The sequence below is a fragment of the Perca flavescens genome, chromosome 16 (assembly GCF_004354835.1).
Source record: "Perca flavescens isolate YP-PL-M2 chromosome 16, PFLA_1.0, whole genome shotgun sequence".
NCBI classification, from domain to species: Eukaryota; Metazoa; Chordata; class Actinopteri; order Perciformes; family Percidae; genus Perca; species Perca flavescens.
Window position 1 is genome coordinate 20,682,538 of NC_041346.1, and position 18,940 is coordinate 20,701,477.

The 18,940-nt window shown below is 39.1% G+C and overlaps 2 protein-coding genes across 2 annotated transcripts; one reads left to right on the forward strand and one right to left on the reverse strand.

Moving 5' to 3' along the window:
- Positions 1–2,547: 2,547 nt before the first annotated feature.
- On the forward strand, positions 2,548–9,866 carry rad23b (RAD23 homolog B, nucleotide excision repair protein). Its single transcript, XM_028602318.1, has 10 exons — positions 2,548–2,769; positions 3,376–3,457; positions 5,062–5,141; positions 6,263–6,444; positions 6,556–6,611; positions 7,497–7,624; positions 8,006–8,138; positions 8,257–8,384; positions 8,906–9,088; positions 9,316–9,866. The coding sequence occupies exons 1-10, from the start codon at positions 2,704–2,706 to the stop codon at positions 9,427–9,429; spliced, it is 1,152 nt and encodes a 383-aa protein (XP_028458119.1). The 5' UTR covers positions 2,548–2,703; the 3' UTR covers positions 9,430–9,866.
- A 3,809-nt stretch (positions 9,867–13,675) lies between these two features.
- Positions 13,676–18,464, reverse strand: klf4 (Kruppel like factor 4). Its single transcript, XM_028601523.1, has 5 exons — positions 18,189–18,464; positions 17,949–18,060; positions 16,361–17,252; positions 15,638–15,808; positions 13,676–15,176 (listed from the first exon to the last, which is right to left on the reverse strand). The coding sequence occupies exons 1-5, from the start codon at positions 18,191–18,193 to the stop codon at positions 15,001–15,003; spliced, it is 1,356 nt and encodes a 451-aa protein (XP_028457324.1). The 5' UTR covers positions 18,194–18,464; the 3' UTR covers positions 13,676–15,000.
- Positions 18,465–18,940: the final 476 nt, after the last annotated feature.

Here is an 18,940-nt window from a genome sequence, read left to right on the forward strand (position 1 = left end):
CGACATAGTATACTATTACTTTTTTATCACTTTTTACAACATACTATACTATGACTTTTAAATCACCTTTTTTCTAAATTCTGTACTATGACTTTTTATCACTTTTTTCGACATACTATACTATGACTTTTTATCACTTTTTTCGACATACTATACTGTGACTTTTAAATCACCTTTTTTCTAAATTCTATACTATGACTTTTTAATCACTTTTTTGACATACTATACCTTGACTGTTTTCGACATACTGTACAATTTCTTTTTTTGACATACTATACAATGACCTTTTTTCACTTTTTTTGACATACTATGACTTTTTTTAAAAACCTTAAAATATGGTGGAAATGCATTTTCTAATAACAATGCCGTTGCTCACACATTTAATTACCCCTCCTTCAAAGTTGATCATATGCTTTTTGAAATGTCTTCATCAAGTCTAGCTTTTGTGCAACATGGTTCCCATTTTCAGTGACATATAGGATTTCCTCTGTAGCACAGAGCCCTTGGAACAAGCAATAACAGTCCCAGCAGCTTGTCCACAGGAAATAGCTTCGGACTGAGAAGGCATCTTAGTGGCCTTCACTCTGTGTTACACCCTTCCACCCCTCTGTTTCTTTCATTCTATTCTACTCCATTCGACACCCAGCAAGACCAAAACCGCAAACCCTGCAGTAAGTGAGTGAGTTGTGAGTGTGTGCTGTGAACGTCTTTGTGTGTCTGTGAAATGTGCATGCATGAAATGCTGCGGCTCTTGCGCCCTAAATACCACAAGCCATTGAGATTGGCAAGCTTTATATTTCAACGTTGGTCCTTTTATTTTCTCAACATGTCCCCATATCACTAAAAAAACAGCACTTGGAGGAGTCTGTGTAGTGTCTTTCTATTGAAAGTCTCAATTTCACACATGGCCTCTGCTTTTCCTATCCTGTCTGTTTTAGAAGAGGCCATGTCTTTATTTCACATGTCTAACATCATCGCTTAAAAATATCTCTAAATCACAAGGGATTAGACTGTAATCTCTGTGGCTCACAACTTCAGAGGGGGCCCGATGGCAGACTGACGACCCCTGGAGACAGGAGCAAGAGGCACAGCCACAGTGGGGAGAGGGGAACGGAGGACACTGCTGCTGAGTGGAGCAACATAAGGAATGCCTGATGAATGTGTGCTCAGGCCAAGACAGGCAAGGACACTGCTTCTGTCGTAATAACTGGATGACAAGAAAGGATTGAGTCGAGCAATAGAAGGGAAAGTCAGGATAGAAGAAGATAAGAGTGGCAGAAGAACAGGGAGAGACAGTTGAGAGGAGTGGGAGATAAACAGATTCCCACTTACAGTGATAGAAAGTGAGGGGGAGTGATATGAGAATAAGGGAGAAGTGGCCTGGGGAAGAGACCCCATTGAGCTCCAGCATATTATCTTTCACACTTAACAGTCCTCTCAGAGTCAAAACTGTGCAGTGTGTGAGATAGAAGTCAATAAAGCCTTTGAATATTGAGTGCTGGATGGATAATGTTGAAATTCCTCCATGCTTGAAGGACCTAGGATTGTTAAAACTTGTGATAACAGCATTACATACTAAATTAATTTCAGTAAGGGAAGCAAGTTTATTTCACCAATGTCAGTCTTTAGAGATAGCCTACATGATGAAGAAGCACCAACAACATATTTACAGTATCTAAAGGAAAAATGAAATAAATGTTTTTATCACATGTAATTAAAATATTAGCAATGTATTTGATTGAGGGTGAGTTGTTGCTCTGGCTGCTTCTTATACTGTAGAGTAAGAGTGGGGCTGGGATGACATTACAAATATAGCCTGCATGAATAAAGGCTATATCTTTTTTTACTTCATCTCAGTAGGGTAAAGTAACATTATTGTTCACTATTATGTTTCTCTACTCACATTATAACTTAACCCTGTTTGCAATACACTATTGTGATCAAAATAAGTGACAACAAAATGTTTTTTAGGAATTCAATTTATAAGGGGTGGTTAGGGTGGACAGGGCTAAAGGAAATAATATATATTTTCTATGTTTTCATGATATAATACTTAAATACTAAGAATTTGTAGTGTTGGAGGTATTTGTCTTCATATTTTTTGAAAGTGGAAGTGTTGCAAAGAAATTATACTGCATAAACTTTCCAGTTCCAGCACTTAGTTAAATTAACTCTTGTCAAGTTAAGGGATTTAATTAATTATGTAAAATCAAAGTAATGGTGGAACGTAATTAAATACATCCATTTGAGTATTTTTTATTTTCTGTTACTTCACACCTCTACCACACTCTATGTCAGAGGCAGGTATTACACTCTACTACATTTATCAACAATTAACTACAACGTTGCTATTTATTTTGAAGATATACACACACATATATATATATATATATATATATATATATATATATATATATATATATATATATATATATATATATAAAATAAATAACATATGATCAGCTTATAAGATATTGTCAGTTGACAGGGTCCTACCCAGCAGAAGTATATACCGCATTTTCACTGCAGCTTCAACGCTGACCAGTAGGAGCGCTGCAGCTTAAATATATTCCATAGAAGAAGAAAGGCGAAAAGTCATGGCGGCTGACAGTTTGTAATGAGCCAACAAAAACAGACAAGATTCTTGCAAGTTGGATCTACAACGTTTAAACTAGGCCCGGTAATAAAAACTCTGACGACAAAATGCAGATAACTTTGAAAACCTTACAGCAGCAGACGTTCAAAATCGACATCGATGAAGAGGAGACGGTGAGAGTTGAAACCATGCATTTGTGAAGGGGGTGGAGTGGGAGTTGGGTATGTTCTGGAACGGAGGACATTAGTTTTTGACCATTTCAAATTAGACGATCGATAGATGGGTCTGCGTAGACACGACGGATATATTTTTAGAAGCACTAACTATTCGGGTTATAGCCGCTGTTTGACGCGGGGCATGAGACAGATTAGCGTCATTTTATTAAATAACGTTACTGGTCAGGAAAGTAGTTTGTATTGTCAGCATTTAGCCTTAGCCCACTTATCGTTCCAGATGGGGGGGATGACAAGGTAACGTCAGCATTACTACCGTTGAAGCGCTTGTGAACCAACGAGTTCTGATTAGCACAGTTCATTTTCTGTGGAACACATTAAAATTAGCTACACATTTGTAACAGTACATTAGCAGTTAAGTAAATTAATAATAATTAAACATTTTATTTTGGTTAACGTTATTAATGTAATTACAGCATTAGCTACACACTATGGTACAAATCTTTTTATTTAATTTTTCAGCTCCTTTACACCTATGGGACGCACACTGCTGTCAAGCCTCTCAAAATACAACAACACACAAAAATGTCATGATTCTTTTCACAGGTGAAGACCTTAAAAGAGAGGATTGAAGAGGAGAAAGGAAAGGAACATTTCTCAGTGGCTGGATTAAAGCTGATTTATGCTGGTATGTATGTTATGGCTGTATTTAACTTATCTTAAAAATTCACATTTAAAAAAAGCTTGTCACTGTCTTCTATTGTTTTCAGTCAGTCGAAGTAAAAAAAGTAACTTACAAAGTTTTTATTGTATTTGTGTATTGTGTGCTGCAACCCATTCCACTGTTTAGGGAGGTCCGCAATACGTACTTGTGAGTCTGATAGTTTATCCAATGTTTTTGTTTTTGAGAAGGACGTTTATTCTGTGTTCTCTCGGTGGATGTAGATGTGTATTACAAAGCTGCCTTTGACAGTTTGCCTTCATGCTAGTGGTTTCTCCTGTCTCATACTGGGATCATCGTTCATCTTGACAGGATGTTGTATTCTGTGCAGTCACAGGGAGCCTAAATTTGTCATGAAAGCTAACACAGATCTTACAAGCAAGTAGATTTGTATCACAGTGCTCTTAAAGTCTGAAGTGGGCCTACATTGAGTGCATCACAGTTTTCTTTTTAATGGTTTACTGTAATACATTGTAACATATCTTCTAGCGTTTTGTTTACTGTAATATTTTGTAAAATATCCTATACTGTTTTGTATAAATGGGGAGGGTAGAGGGAATCTCTTACCAGTGGCAAAATACGTTTTCTTTCAATGTTTGAAAGACTCTTTATAATCCAGCATGAAAGCAAATGCAGTGTGTTCTACTTTTGTGTTATAAAAACAAAACTGATGTAGCCAAGCCTTAAACAGGATCAGAAAAACAAAAAGAATATATTGTCTATTGACTGTTGAATTTAGCCTTTAAATGGCTTTTATTGAGACAGAAGTTGCCCAACTCTTTGCTTCCCTCTAAATCATGTTGTGTCAAATTTTGATAAGTTGGAATAGAACTGATGTAATTATAAGTAAGGATCTGTTTCCACATCTGCTGTAGCTAGTGCATTGTGTAAATGTCCACACACTAGATTGGTTCAACCTTTACATTGAGAGGTCTAAATTAATTTATTTTGTCCATGTCATGTTAGACCCTCAGTAATATTGTACAGCTATAAAAATGCAGTGCTGTAGAGCTGGTTAACAGTGTATTTTCTGTTTAGCAGGTAAAGCAGATACATTAAGGCTACAGCAAAGGATGCAGCTTGGTTAATGTGTTCCATGATATGCCCACCTTCATTTGTTTGAGCAAGAGTCACAGTTATGTCTTTCAAAAGATGGATGGATGGATAGATAGATAAACCTTGGGGAATATGGTGAAAACCAGGTAGTGAGTAATTAAGATTTTAGTCAGACTTAAAAATTCCCCATTACACCACTGTATTTTGCGTTTTTTAAAATAATCAAACCGTAAGGGAGGCTGAATACATTTCATAGGCACTGAGTATGTATACGTATTGTAGCATTTTAGACAGGAGTTTTGTGACCTACTTAAAGCAACTTTTCAGAAATATATACAACACAATTGAAAACAATCTAACAAAAAGACCCAGGTGTGGTGACAAAAGCAGGTGATGTATCCACTCAGCGACCTTCTATTCAGTGATAAAGTATGATACCATCCATTGTTGCATCCCTGCATGTTGTTTCAGAGTTCATGCCAGGTAAAGCCAATAGAATTATGTCTTCTTCACAGGGAAAGTCCTCAGCGATGACACAGCCCTCAAAGAATACAAAATCGATGAAAAGAACTTTGTGGTCGTCATGGTGACAAAGGTTTGTGAATTAGAAGTTGTTTCAGGGAATGGCAGGTTTTTTTTTTGTTGAAAAGATTTGTAGAACAGCAAAATCCTTGAATGCTATTAAAATGAGCTAACACTGAACAATGATTAGGTTTTGTAACCTTCTCTTTCCACTGCCAACCACTTGTATTATGTCTGTCTGTGGGAGCTGTTGAACAGGCTCTTATGGTGCGCTAGAACAAGTAGCGCACAAAGTGATCACGTCTGCTGACTTGGAGTGGGGTCAGTGTTGTCAATGCCTGGCTCTGATTTACTCCTAATATATTCCTGTACATTGCAGTTAACTTGTTCCAAACAAAGATAAGATAATCTTCCTAGAATGACATTGCTGTATTCCACATAAGAATTTGATGAGTATTTTTCTCATGCTGGAGAAAGAGAGAAGCGGTCTTGATCCTGTTCAAATCTACCTGCTGTAACACTAACTAACTAAAAATAATAGGACAGTATAGAAAACAATGATTAGGATATATTGTCTTCATGCAGAGCTGTCCCCGTTGAAATAGTTTCACCAATTTTAATACATTGGAAAAAATAAACGAATGGGATTTTGTATCTGTTAATGCATATCATTAAAGTCGTTAATTAATTGTGGCTAATTTAGGAACAATCTTGCTCTCATATTTAGTTTTTACACTGTGCTCTCTCGGTATACTTTCTTTCTTCATTTCATTCCATTTTATTTCATCTTTGTCTAATTTTTAATAATGTAAATCAGTATTTTTTATTTTTAACCAAAAGCCCTAAGGACAAGTGTTGTGAATTAGCTTCGGCTAAAAACACCATGATACATACATCAGATAACTGTAAAAGCTTATCTATGTTTTTTTGTATTTGTCCCTATCTAAATAAACCTTTTAATAATAAAAAATAAAAAAAAGTTGTTAATTGAGCAACCTATTCAAAACAAACTCAAGTTATGTCCTAGGAGTGAGGACCTTTATCAGTATCATTTAGGATAACCAAGACATTGCTTAAGCAATGACACTCCAAAGTAAAATACATATTGATGACCACTTAAACACAATCACCCTTTGGGACTCAAGTAATATTGGATATGTAACATATTTTTATATCCTAAAAATGGTCTTGCAGGCTAAAACAGCATCAGCCGCCCCGCAGCCTTCACCTGCCACTTCAGCTTCCAGCGCTGCAGCTCCCGCAGCGCCTCCTGCATCATCGTCCAGCTCTGAAAACACATCAGTGCCTACCTCTACAGACGACAAACCAGAGGAGAGGCAGTCTCCCACTGCTGAACCAGCTTCCACCCCTGTCGGGTAAAGATGGGTAGATGTTTGCCTTTAACTATCTCTCCGGTTTCAGTGTGTCTTTTTTTTGAGAAGTGACGTGCAGATCACGCCTCACCCAAGCTCTGTTTTCTCTTGCAGAAGCTCTGAGGCTTCAACAAACACTAACCTGATTAATGAGGCAGTTTCAAATCTAGGTAAGGCTGCATTTGTAAACCTAATTTGTCAGTCAGTATTGTATTTCCTTTTGTACGTATGAGGGAAATGTAATTATGAATCTGATATAAGAGCTTTATAACAAATGCCACACAATTTGTTAGACAAAAATTACTTTTTTGCCTCAATGCCTTTAAGCCATATCTTGTATGTAATAAATCTGTGGGCCCACTTATGAATCGTTTATTTTGATCCACCCTATTTCTCTGGATATCCATATCATGCTGACATAGATGCATCTTAATCAATTAGCAGCCGGACACTGCGGCGCGGCCAAAACATAACCCCACAGTTCCCCATGGCCAATATGCTCCGTTTTACAAATATTGCTGTGTTGAGAGCAAATCCTGTTGGTCTTAATTATTATGACTCCTGTAGCCATTGATGTGAATTTTCACAATTTGAAGCAGATGTTCATTTTTATGGGACACCGTAGAGAAATGGATCTTAATGTTTGCTAACTCTTAAAATGCTCTTGCCCTGTTTTGCATTAAAGTCAAAGCTCAACTGATTCATGCAGTGAGTTTTGTTTATAATGCTGTTCTATTAAATACATTTTAGTTGCGTTTTCTGTGACCTTAAAAACATCTGTGCAAGATGTCTTCTGTTTGACAGCATGCTGATATTTTATGTGTCATTAATTGAAGTGCCATGTCAATAAATCAAAGATTAGTTAATTTTCTTCAAATTAAAACACATTTATGAATACCTTTCTGGAGGCCTTGACAGTTTGACACCCATGTTATAAAATAAATGAATAATGCATATGTTTACGCTCAATACTAAAACAACTTTTTCTGAAATGGCTTTAAATGTGGCCAATCATAGTGCTGTTAATGTGTGTGTGTGTGTGTGTGTTTGTTAAGTGACGGGCCCATCATATGATGCCATGGTGAATGAGATGATGCTCATGGGCTACGAGAGGGAGCAGGTGGTAGCAGCTCTGAGAGCTAGCTTCAACAACCCAGACCGAGCTGTGGAGTACCTGCTCACAGTAAGAACAGTCTTTAGTCTGTGGCCCGAGCAAATTGCTGGATTGGTACATAATCCATGATAGGTTAAACCTCTGTGTGGTTAGCTTAGTATCCCTGCTCAGGTCAGGATCTTGTACATGTATCATTTACCGTGCCTTTGGAATGTGTTAATATGTAGGTTTTAGCTTGCCAGTGACATTCATTACATGGTTGCTTCCTACAGTAAATAATCAGAATCCTAAAATGTGTACATGACAAAATGTAACCCACAAACTTTAAACTGAAGTGGACTACAAGTACAGTTATCCTGTGTCTCACAATCAAAGTGTGGCACCCATATATTATGTTGATTATGTGATTTGTTTTTTTAAAATAACTGTATTTCCTGACTTTTCTTTCAGGGTATACCAGGCAGAGATTCGGGCCGTGCATCAGGACCTGAAGCGGTGGTGCCTCCAGTGAGTGGAGTTTCTACTGCACCCATAGGTGGTATTAGCCTTCCTGCCAACACTGGCTCTTCAAGTGCTGGAGGAGGTAAGTGTCCTATACTATTCTGCATATTGCAGCAGTCTCAATGAGAAAATGTTTGTTTCTGTTTTTATCCTTCTGTGTCTGGCTTCTTGCTGCTTAAACTGACATGTCGTCCTTTCAGGCAACCCCTTGAGTTTCCTAAGAAATCAGCCCCAGTTCCACGTGATGCGACAGCTGATCCAGCAGAACGCTGCCCTGCTTCCTGCCCTGCTGCAGGAGATCGGCAGGGAAAACCCTGAGCTGTTGCAGGTGGGTGGGGGGTGCTTGACACAGTTCTAAGTAAATCACTTAAAGAGGCACACATAAAGATCAGTGTACACGACACAAGGAGTACTACTCAGCCTTTAAAAACAGTTGTATAATGTCCTCTGTGGCTCTGGAGGGAGCCAAGTTTGGGAAAAAAAAAAGTATCTCAGTTTGGACTTGGGACTTAAACGTTTTAACAAGCCTGCGTTACAAACTGGAGGTGTGGGTTGGGGACAAGAATTTAGGAGGCAGGGCGTCTAGTGAAAGACAGTTCTGAGTTGCATTCTGGGAATTGTAGGTTCTAGTGTTTTTGGAGTTTTACCCATAATAGACTGAAAATCTGGATTTTTCTTTTTAAAGGTCTCTTATGAGTCTCCAATGTATAGGAAAAACAAATTGTATAGGAGGCAATTATTTTTTTCTAATACATATTTGCCTCACCTTAGAGTAATAAGTGCACAGGGACAGTGTATAGTTTCTGTGCCTCCACAGTCCATGCCTAAACTTCTCATTTACCACTGTAGGAGATTAGCAGCCACCAAGAGCAGTTCATCCAGATGCTGAATGAACCCAACCCAGAGGCAGTGCCGGCTGGAGGTGGAGCAGGAGGAGCTGTGGGGGCTGGAGGGATAGCAGGTGATGCACCCGGTGGGAGTCACATGAGCTACATCCAGGTCACGCCACTGGAGAAAGAGGCAATTGAGAGGGTAAGGAGGAGCCCAACGCTGTCACTAACCCTTTACTCTCAGTCCGAAGTTCAGTACTGCTTAACTAGGCGTGCTGGAATATGATGCGTCAACTCTAATGATGTTGCCAAAATCGTGACTTTTGAACATATTTTCACATAGTAGAGACTATTAAACATGAACCACACATTTTCATTTGCTTACTGAAATGTTTGGCTAATTTGCAACTCTTCTCTCTCCCATTCCAGCTAAAAGCTTTAGGATTTCCAGAGGGACTCGTTATACAAGCCTACTTTGCTTGTGAGAAGAACGAGAACTTGGCCGCCAACTTCCTTTTACAACAGAACTTTGATGATGATTAAATCGTCATTTTGAGTTTTTTTCTTATTTCTTCCTCTACTTTTTGATTGCTAACTATATGTGTACAACAAGCCTTTTACAAAAAAAAAAAAAAAAAAAAAAAAAGATTTATTCAGCACAATCACCTTTCTTTATAACACTGGGTCATTATCAGCCTGTGCACAAGGACAGGCTGTTTGTGATCAGTTTAAAATGGAGGAACAATTAAAAGTAAAACAACTTTGCATCAGAAATCACCTGTGTGCTATTGATAAAACAAAAAACCCTTTAGTTAATCAATATAGTTTGCAGTATGCGTCACATTGAAAGTGAGGTTTGTTCAGGAGGATAGATCCAACAGTATTCATGCACTCTTATTGTTCTGTTTTTTTTAAGTTGACAAGTAATGGAGATTTGAAAAATTAAAGCTGTGCACAATAAACAAGCAACATGTATGGCACTGGTTCTTTTTCTATTTAACATCCCTCATTTGCATGTAAATCAACGGGAGTGTGGACAGGAGCTATGTAAAGAAGTCTGAACTGCAATGCATAATATGTGAAGGCATTTTAACATGATTGTATACAGTTTACATATATGTGATAGGGTTTAGTGGCAATGGCTGACATTTTTACAGAATAATCAAATTCAAAATATATGAAAGCTGTCTATTTTGCGGTGTTTACATGGAATTGTGACTGTATAAATCTGACATGCTCAAGATTATGAATTGATCCATTTTATTGGTACGTTTTTGCCTTTTTCCAGAGGAAATTCAGAAATTCTGTCCACCAAACCACAAACCCCACCCCCTAAAAATAAATCTGTCATTGCCTGATACACCACACCCCCAAATTACAGTTTTTTTTACAATTGCTATGACAGTTCTTTCAATATTTTTAACAACTTTCCTAAACTCTTAACACAGTTAGCACATCTGTCTGTGTAGGCTATACATTTAACACATTTCTTGTTTCTTTGACACAAAATGCATACAGTTAAAATGCTTGAACTTCTTTTACACACAAGCTCAACCAAGACCAAAACAATGGATTTTTACTGACCAATTTGCAAATGCTTTCACACTGTATGTCAGAACAGATAACATCATGTTCTAAACCTAACTTATAGGCTAAAGTCAAAGTGAACAGCTGTTCATATTGTAAATTGAAACACAAATATATCCCCTGCATTTTATTCCATTGCTACTGAGAAACAGCTGATTGAAGCTATGCAAATAGATCAATCACAGCTGATTCCCATCTAGGAAACCCACTCAGCTGTTGAGGTTCTTTCAATAGCATGACCATATGGTAGTACATAAAAGAGGATCTATTTTGGCTGATCTTGTGTGGAAAAGGAACAATATAGAGCAACATCAACAAAGTAAGTAAAATGCCTGCATGAGGGAGAGCAAGATGAGTGCTAGGACAAGGGCAAGGGAGAGGAATGCCTGGACAAAGATAAGGTAGAGGTAGAGGAGTCAGAATGTGTGGTGGTGCTCAAAGAAGGGCCAGAGCTAGGGTAACTGATGAAATAAGAGCTACTATCATAGACCATGTCATAATGGGCTATCGTACAGAGAGGCTGGTGAACTAGTACAGCCAAATCTCAGCCGGGACACGCAGTGGCATCTATTGTCCGGACTTTTCGAGAAACCAACAGGTAGGATATTGTCTAAGGGCTCCTCCTACTACAAAGGTTAAATAATGTTACCGTGTATTACAGTGACCGTATGCCTCCGGTCCTAACATGTAGCCTAACTGTATTTTGTCTCTCTAAGGATTCAACGTCTACCTCCCTCATGGGGCAGAGGAAAGCTCCTAAATGAAGAACAGGAACTTGCTATTGTCAACATGGTGATTGCTGACAATGAAATAAAACTGAAGGACATTCAGTCCAGAGTTGTAGCTTTGGGAACATTGCAGCAATCAGCATAACATCCATTTCTTGGACTCTGGCTAAACACGGAGTCAGAATGAAACAACTTTACAAAGTTCCTTTTGAAAGGAAAGGTGAGCGCATTAAAGAACTCCGTCACCAATACGTCTAGCTAAGGTTATGCAATCTGTACTATACATAGTGTGTTTTGCTAGCCTAACAAGCCAGACCCACATCAAGATGTTGGTGCGTCTAGATTTCTAGGCTAGTGTTTTGCAGTAAACTACACTATAAACCTGAAGTACAATAGGACATACAGTAGGTATACAGCAAAGCATTTCAATGGATGCTGCATGCCAAGACATTACAGCTGAACACTGCCAGGGGTGGATAAGGCATACCAAAAGATTTTTCCCAAGATGCCTTGCCAGAGAAGATATCAGGTGTGATGTGGATGAGAATATGTGGCCAAATGCGGAAGACCGGGCAGATTAGAAGATGACCATTTTTTTTTTATTTTTCTGTGGCATATTCTGTTTGAATATTTTGTATTGTCTCATGATATAATTTTTTGGTCTGTTGCAAATGGAGCCTTTACTGCAACAATTCTGTCTGTCTTCTCTTTTTTGTAATAAACCGTACATTCTATAAAGCTACTCTGAGATGGGTCATTCATCTTTGGTAATTGAATTTCTGCAGCAAAGGAAACAAAATGCATGCATTTACTAAACCCACCAAAACAAAAATTTAGAGAGGCTTCAAACGAAACTGCAGTGCAAAGCACAATCTATGATCAATACAATATAGTGTATTGTATAAGGAGCAGACCTGACACATATAAATAATGCAGTTTCTGTCCTGATATTTGTGTTTTTATTACACTGGGCTATGATTGACTAAATGTTCCTGTTGGAAGAGAACAGATGTTAGTGTTTTGGAAGAATTATTTGATTTTGGGACATGTTCGCAGTGTTTTGGTAGACTTAGTGTGTTGTGTTAGTGTATTATTGTATTTTGGAAATTAGTGTTGGAATTTAGTTTACAATGATTTTGAGCATGAAAACTGTTTTGTCAATTGTGTGTTGTAGGTGTCTTGGTGCGTTAAGAGTTTAGGAAAGTTGTTAAAAGTATTGAAAAAATTGTCATAGCGATCGTAAAAAACTGTATAGGGCAAACAAATTGTTGCAATGAACCCTAAACTGTGACCAGGATAAATTCATAATGTATTGCAATACATGTGATATACTTACACAAAAAAGTGTTACTCTATAAAGGCTGTATTTCATGTTCATGTGAGCTTTATCAGTCATCTAAACCACTTCTTGTATTTTGCAGGTTACCTCAGGCTTAATAGTGAACTGCAAAATGTAGAATTACTTTTAAAGGCCTTAAAGGGACTTTCTACAATGCTCCATTTAAGAATAAAAGTTGAACGACAAGAGCCTTGAGAGTGCTTAAAACTGAATGAACCTATAGGGGGCAACATAGACCACAACATGTTTCAACACTGTAAACAGTAAGCCCCATTTGCCAGCCTGAAGAAACCACAAAATGACTGAATATCAGGCATGCTTTTTTTTTTCTTCTTTTGCTGTGTATTAATAAGCAGTTCAAGTACATGCTGGTGTTGCAGTCAGCTGATTTGGTTCCCATTTAATAAGACACTTTATAAAAGGTTTATAACTTGTAACCAATAGCAGTAATAGCCTTTATAAATCACAAAATAATAGTTTTTCCTTGTTTACCCGGCGACTTTAAACACACTTGAAATACATATTTTAAGACCTTGTGGCCTTTTTTATAAATACAAATGTTACACATTAACATAGGCTCTCATGTTTAAAAAAAAAAGTGTCACTAAACATTTCATTCCTTGTTTTATTCGATTATTTGTACTATTTATAAATTCCAAGTCATGTTTTGTGGGGGTGTAACACATTCTTGGTATGAGCAAAAAAAAGGATATTTTCTAACTATCAGTTGGAAATTAAACACATTAAGTTTTTAATCAATTTTGAAACTTCTAAAGTATTACTTATCAAAAAGTGCTATCATATTTTTACAAAATGATTTACTACATGTTTAATGAACTGCAATCATGACTTATATTTACTGTAAAGAATTCTGTGGGGAAAACATTTCTTTTTTTTTTTTAAACATACATTAATATGCATATGCAATTATTGCAGTGTTAACAAACTTTGTATGGGGTACCTTCCAGTGTTGTGTAAGTAACTCAGTTGTTGAGTGGACACTAAGCATAAAGCAGGGTTTCAGGATTGTAATTGCATTCATTCATGTTTATTTGAAAAATGTATGTAGCTGGATACATTACATACATGATGCATAATCATATAGCAAAAACATATTAAGGAACTATCTCACTGTAGCATCTTGATTTTTTTTATTCATATGGTGCACCCGAGAGCTTCAGCTCCGGCACAGAGTGGCAGTCAGATTTGGTGTCACCCTTGAATGTCAGCTAGTAACTCAGTTATCCTCCCCATTCTTCCCACTGACAGGTGGAAAGAGAACCCCATGGAAACAGGACATTGTAGCGGTGTGTTTTTTTGGAAATCTTTTTAAAACGGCAACATTGTGTTAGTTTGCCTGCGGCGATAATCGCTATTATCAGGGGGGGGATATTGTGTGTGAGCTGACTGTGAGATATTGCTGCCATTTAAATGTGCTTCTCCATTACACTGCCAGGGAAATCTACAATGTTTTCTTGTTTTGTTTTTAATAGGGTGATGATGTCGATAGGGTAAAAAGAGTATACAGGTCATTGTTGTTTCCTCATTTCAAATACAGTTTTATTTTATTATAGTGTAAAATACAAAACAATAACAAAGCATTTTTATTTACAAATGTACACATTTTAAGATTATATTACATATTTTGGCTATAAACAAAAAATCTTTGTTCAGAGTTACTCATTCAATACAAAAATACGAATGTCTCATAAATTATTGCACTTTGCAACTGCAGTGCATTGAAGATTGCCATCACCATTTAGAAGTGTTCACCTGATTTAAGTCAGATTGTGGAAGAAATGTTTCCAAGAAATACACAAACAACCATATGGCACTTTTTTCATAGTTTCACCCTTTTGTATATTTTCCTTAATCTTTGGTACCTTTTTTTTAATATTAATTTTAAAAAAAACCTTCAGAGTCACTCAGCACCATTTTGTATAAATTAAAATTGTACCTGAAATTAATGGCATTGCAGGTGAAATGTGTATATAAATATAGATGTATTTATTAAAACAGTATTTTGAACAGTGTGTAGATGATAACCGAGCCTATATGGCATGTTGCTGGTGTAAGGCCTCTGGAGATGTTTGTTGCTCCTGGTTTCCCTGACAAAAATACATTTCCAGTTAAAAGTTGTTGGCACCTGGTCCTCCAAGTTTTGTCGGTTAAATAAGACAAATTCCAGTTTGGTCCCTTTCATAAAAGTTTACAACCCTGACTGAGAGGTCTTTTCAAGTCACCTGCACAGTGTGCGAAGACGGGATTGAGAGAAATTCTAGGCTCTTGAGGGAGTAATGCTGTTTTTGCCGTGAACACCACAGCTTGTCTTGTTGCTTGACAACAGCTTGAAGGCAAATTATGGTTCTAAAAAGTGTAGGTCACAAGTTTGTTCAGGGTTCTTGTTAACATATGTTTTTGTTTTTTTTTTTCCCTGGAGCCTTCATCCATCGCCAAGTCTCATAAGTGTCTCTTCATGTGGAGAGCAAGGTGGTCTGACCTCGAGAAGGCCCGGTCACATTTCTGACACTGAAATGGCCGGTGGCCGGTGTGTTTCCTGTAGTGGCGTGTGAGCTCGTCCGAACGTGCAAACTTCCAACCGCAGCCCTCCCAGTCGCAGTGGTAAGGCTTCTCCCCTTTTGATGGTAAAACAATACACATATGGAGCAGTTAGTGCTGACCCCAAGGTTAGACTGGCCCAACCTTATCCACCTTGAGGAGAAAAGAGGTCCGTCCTGTCCTACAGCTGGTGTATAAAGGCCATGCTAATCAGCCTGGGGTTTGTATTTGAGCAGGGATCAGTATCAACCGGTTTTACCGCACCTGCCAAACAAGTCACCTTCCCCATCCCCCACCCACCTAACCCCCATTCATGACTCAATAATTGACTGTGACGTGCTTGTTGTAGATAATAATTAGCTCTGAACAATGAAAACAGTATGAAACGCATTAAACAGTAAATAAAAAATATGTTTCTTGATGAGAATCCAGAAAGCTACCTGTATGTGACATCATTTAATTCAAACCAAATATAAATGGCTGACAAAAAAACACTATCTTGTAACACTATCTTACAATCTAACATACAGTTGCATACCTGTGTGCGTGCGGTGATGTGCTTTGAGGTGGGAGCTCTTTGTGTACGTTTTCCCACAGCCAACATAGTCACACGTGTGTGTGGCAACTCTCTTCCTGGGCCAGGAGCGCCTACCACGTTTAGGCTTTGGTTCCTCCGGCAAGCAGTCCCCACTGGAGCTCATGAGGCTTTCTGTGGGGTCAAACGATCATGGTCATCATCATGGTGCCACATGTGTAGAGAAAATAAAAGAGAGCAAACTTTATATAGAGTAGAAGTTGCAGAATGTCCTTAATCATTTTTTTCATCAACTTTAAGATGCAAAAGATAACATCAGCCTTCTTCAAAAATGTAAAAGGCTTGGAACAAACACCAAATTTTGTAAACAACTTCTAATTACTATATTGTAAACGTTAATGCAAAAGGGCACAACAATGGACAATTAACACTAATACTATGAAAACAACCAAATAACTGTATATTTTGTTAAACATCTGGTAATGTCATATATATTTTTTGGCTGGTTTAAAGACCATGAGATGCAGTTTTCAATACTTTTACGTTTTTGCGGTATAATTAAATCCCTACAGGTTATATACTATGCATTTAAATAGACTCTGTGGACTTTATATTCATGTTGTATGATCCCTTAGTCTGTTTTGAGTTTTTAAGTTTTAAGTTACAGCACTCAATAGCCACAAGGGATTACAAGAGAATAATGAGAAAAAAGAAATGTGCTCTAACCTTGGTACTGCAGAGAGGATGGCTGAGGGTAGGAAGTGTAGCCCTGTGGGGAGCTATGGTGGTATCCCTGGGGAGCTAGAGGGATCTGAGAGTGGGGGTGTCCCAGAACCTGGTGCTCCCGGCTCAGAGGATGGTCTGGGGAGAGGGAAGAGGATGAGGATAACCTGCCGCCTGTCATGGATCTCCCTCCAACAGGGAAGCCATGTAGCTCTAACTGGCATGGGCGCTGCTGCTGGCTCCCTCGGCCCTGGGAGTTTACCCCAGGCAGGTGTAGGTCCATGGGCTGCGAGATGGTGCAGTTACTGGGGTTCTCCTGCTTTATCCTGTGGCATGCAAAGGACGGTGAGGCACGTGAAGGAGTTGGGTCTGACACAGCAGTAACGCAAGCCTTGCTTACGTTCACGCCTAGGCCATATTCTCCCATGTCCATTGTTGTCTTTACCACAAACTTGCCGTGGAGGCTGGTGGGGTGGAGGTATGCCGGGTCCAACTCAGGTCTCATGAGCTCTGCCACAAAGCCTCCAGAGGGCGAGACGTCACTGATATCTGGGATGGTATAAAGGAGCTCACTGGCAGTGCCCTGAGGGGAGGGGAGAGGGTAAGATGAAGAGAAGGAGCTGGGGGAAGAAGACAGGGTCTGGCCAGAGATGCATGCCATGGCCTCCTCCTCCTGCTGCTGCTGCTGCTGCTGCTGCTGCTGCAGCTGCAGCTGCTGCTGCAAAATGGAGTTAGACAGAATGAAGTCGTAGTCCAAGTCCAGGTCAGGCTCTGTGTCTTTCTTGGACATGCCGGGGCTTGTTGTGCTGGTTGCAGTGGGATGGTCTGGGTCAGAGCAGCTGCTTCCGGTTGGCACACTGGGTTTCTTAAGATGGGACAACTCCTCCTTCCATCTCTAGAGGAAAGTTACAGAGGCATTAATGGCTTTACTCGTATAAGCTGCTTTTTTGCATCGTGTTACCGTTTATAAGATACAAACAGTAGCCAAGAAAACCATACTTGTCCTGGCCTACTTAAAAACAAGTGCTTGCTTTGAATATATAAGGACATCAGATACAAGTAAAAGTCAGTGCTTCAAGGAGAAAAGAAGCAGGATCAGTAATGGAGTGATTATTTTGACAGCTCAGCTCCGGAGCTCAGTCTGGTGCAGCAAGTGTCCTTGGCACAGAGCACTTCCTAGAATACAGATTATTCTCACTCACAAAGAAATTGCATTGGAAAGCACTAGTGGTGGCATAGGTAAGTAAGCTCAGACAGCCATCAGAGGATTCTTGCAATCAATGTGTAAACAACCCATTCTTAATAAATATAATAATTATATCATAATAATAATAATCATAATAATCAGGATGTTTTCTTAGGAGGGGTGCAGTGTCCCATGGCGCTTTCTCTAGTAGCCTATGTAAACTGGTGCATGCGCCAGTAGAGCATGGTGTCAAGCCCAGACTGTGTCCATAATAACATGGGAGCGACACAAAACAACCACACTGTAAATAAGCTGCATATTTTCCCCAACAGATTCGTTGATGCCTACGGCTATTTTGCTTCCGTATGTAGTAATAAGAAGTGGCCATGGACTAACATTACTTACTAAATTGGCACTTCCTATGGATTTACTCTTGACAGTGGGTCCGCTGGCGAACGTGGATATGGATGGCAGAAGCGTCCCACCTAAAGCCATCTCGACGTCATTTGGAGGTTGCCTGAAATGAAACAGATAATATGGTAAATCCTTGTGGAGTGATCCTGGAACAGCGAGCGCAGTCGGTTATAGTCCACAAGTAGATGTGCATCAGACAAAATGTTATCAAAAGTTGCTCAAGGTCCACACCTCATCTATGAGAATCGGTTGGTGGAGTCCTTTCGGCTGCTCTTCGGTGTGACTGCACTGGGTTCAGTATCCCGGGGAAAGTTTCTGCTCCGCGTCGCGCGCTATACTACATTCCAGTACATGCTGCCACTGATGGGCGAGCCGGGTGGAAGCAGCCAGGCAGATTTTAATTTTTAACGTTAAAGCAATTTTGAACGGGAAGACAGAGAGGCGACGTACGGGGGAACCCCTTGCGCCTGTAGCCATGTAGGGACCGGCAGCCTGAACTGAGAAAACCGCGTGAGAGGTATCCTTAAATCACTAGAGCTGGACACGCCTTCGTTGCTCGGCAACAACCACGGAAAAACATTAGTGCGAGGGAGGGAGCACATGGGGAAGGCTGGGACGAGAGAGAGAGAGAGAGAGAGAGAGAGAGAGAGAGAGAGAGAGAGAGAGAGAGAGAGAGAGAGAGAGAGAGAGAGAGAGAGAGAGAGAGAGAGAGAGTTTGTTTGTATTCATAGCAACGGCACCTATCTTTTCTGCTGTGATCCCTGAGAAATGTGGGTGAAGAAGCTCATCTTTTCAGAGTGGCAGAGATGGGGATAACAGCGAGTATTCTTTAATCATGCCGGGAGGGTCACCTGCAGGCATGGGCATCCACATGGATGGCCAAAAGGGTAGTCTATTGCATTAGCTATTTTAAAACAATTTTAAAATAAAACTCATCCTAAACAATAACATTTTGTTATTCATCTGCCTTTGCTCCACTTGTT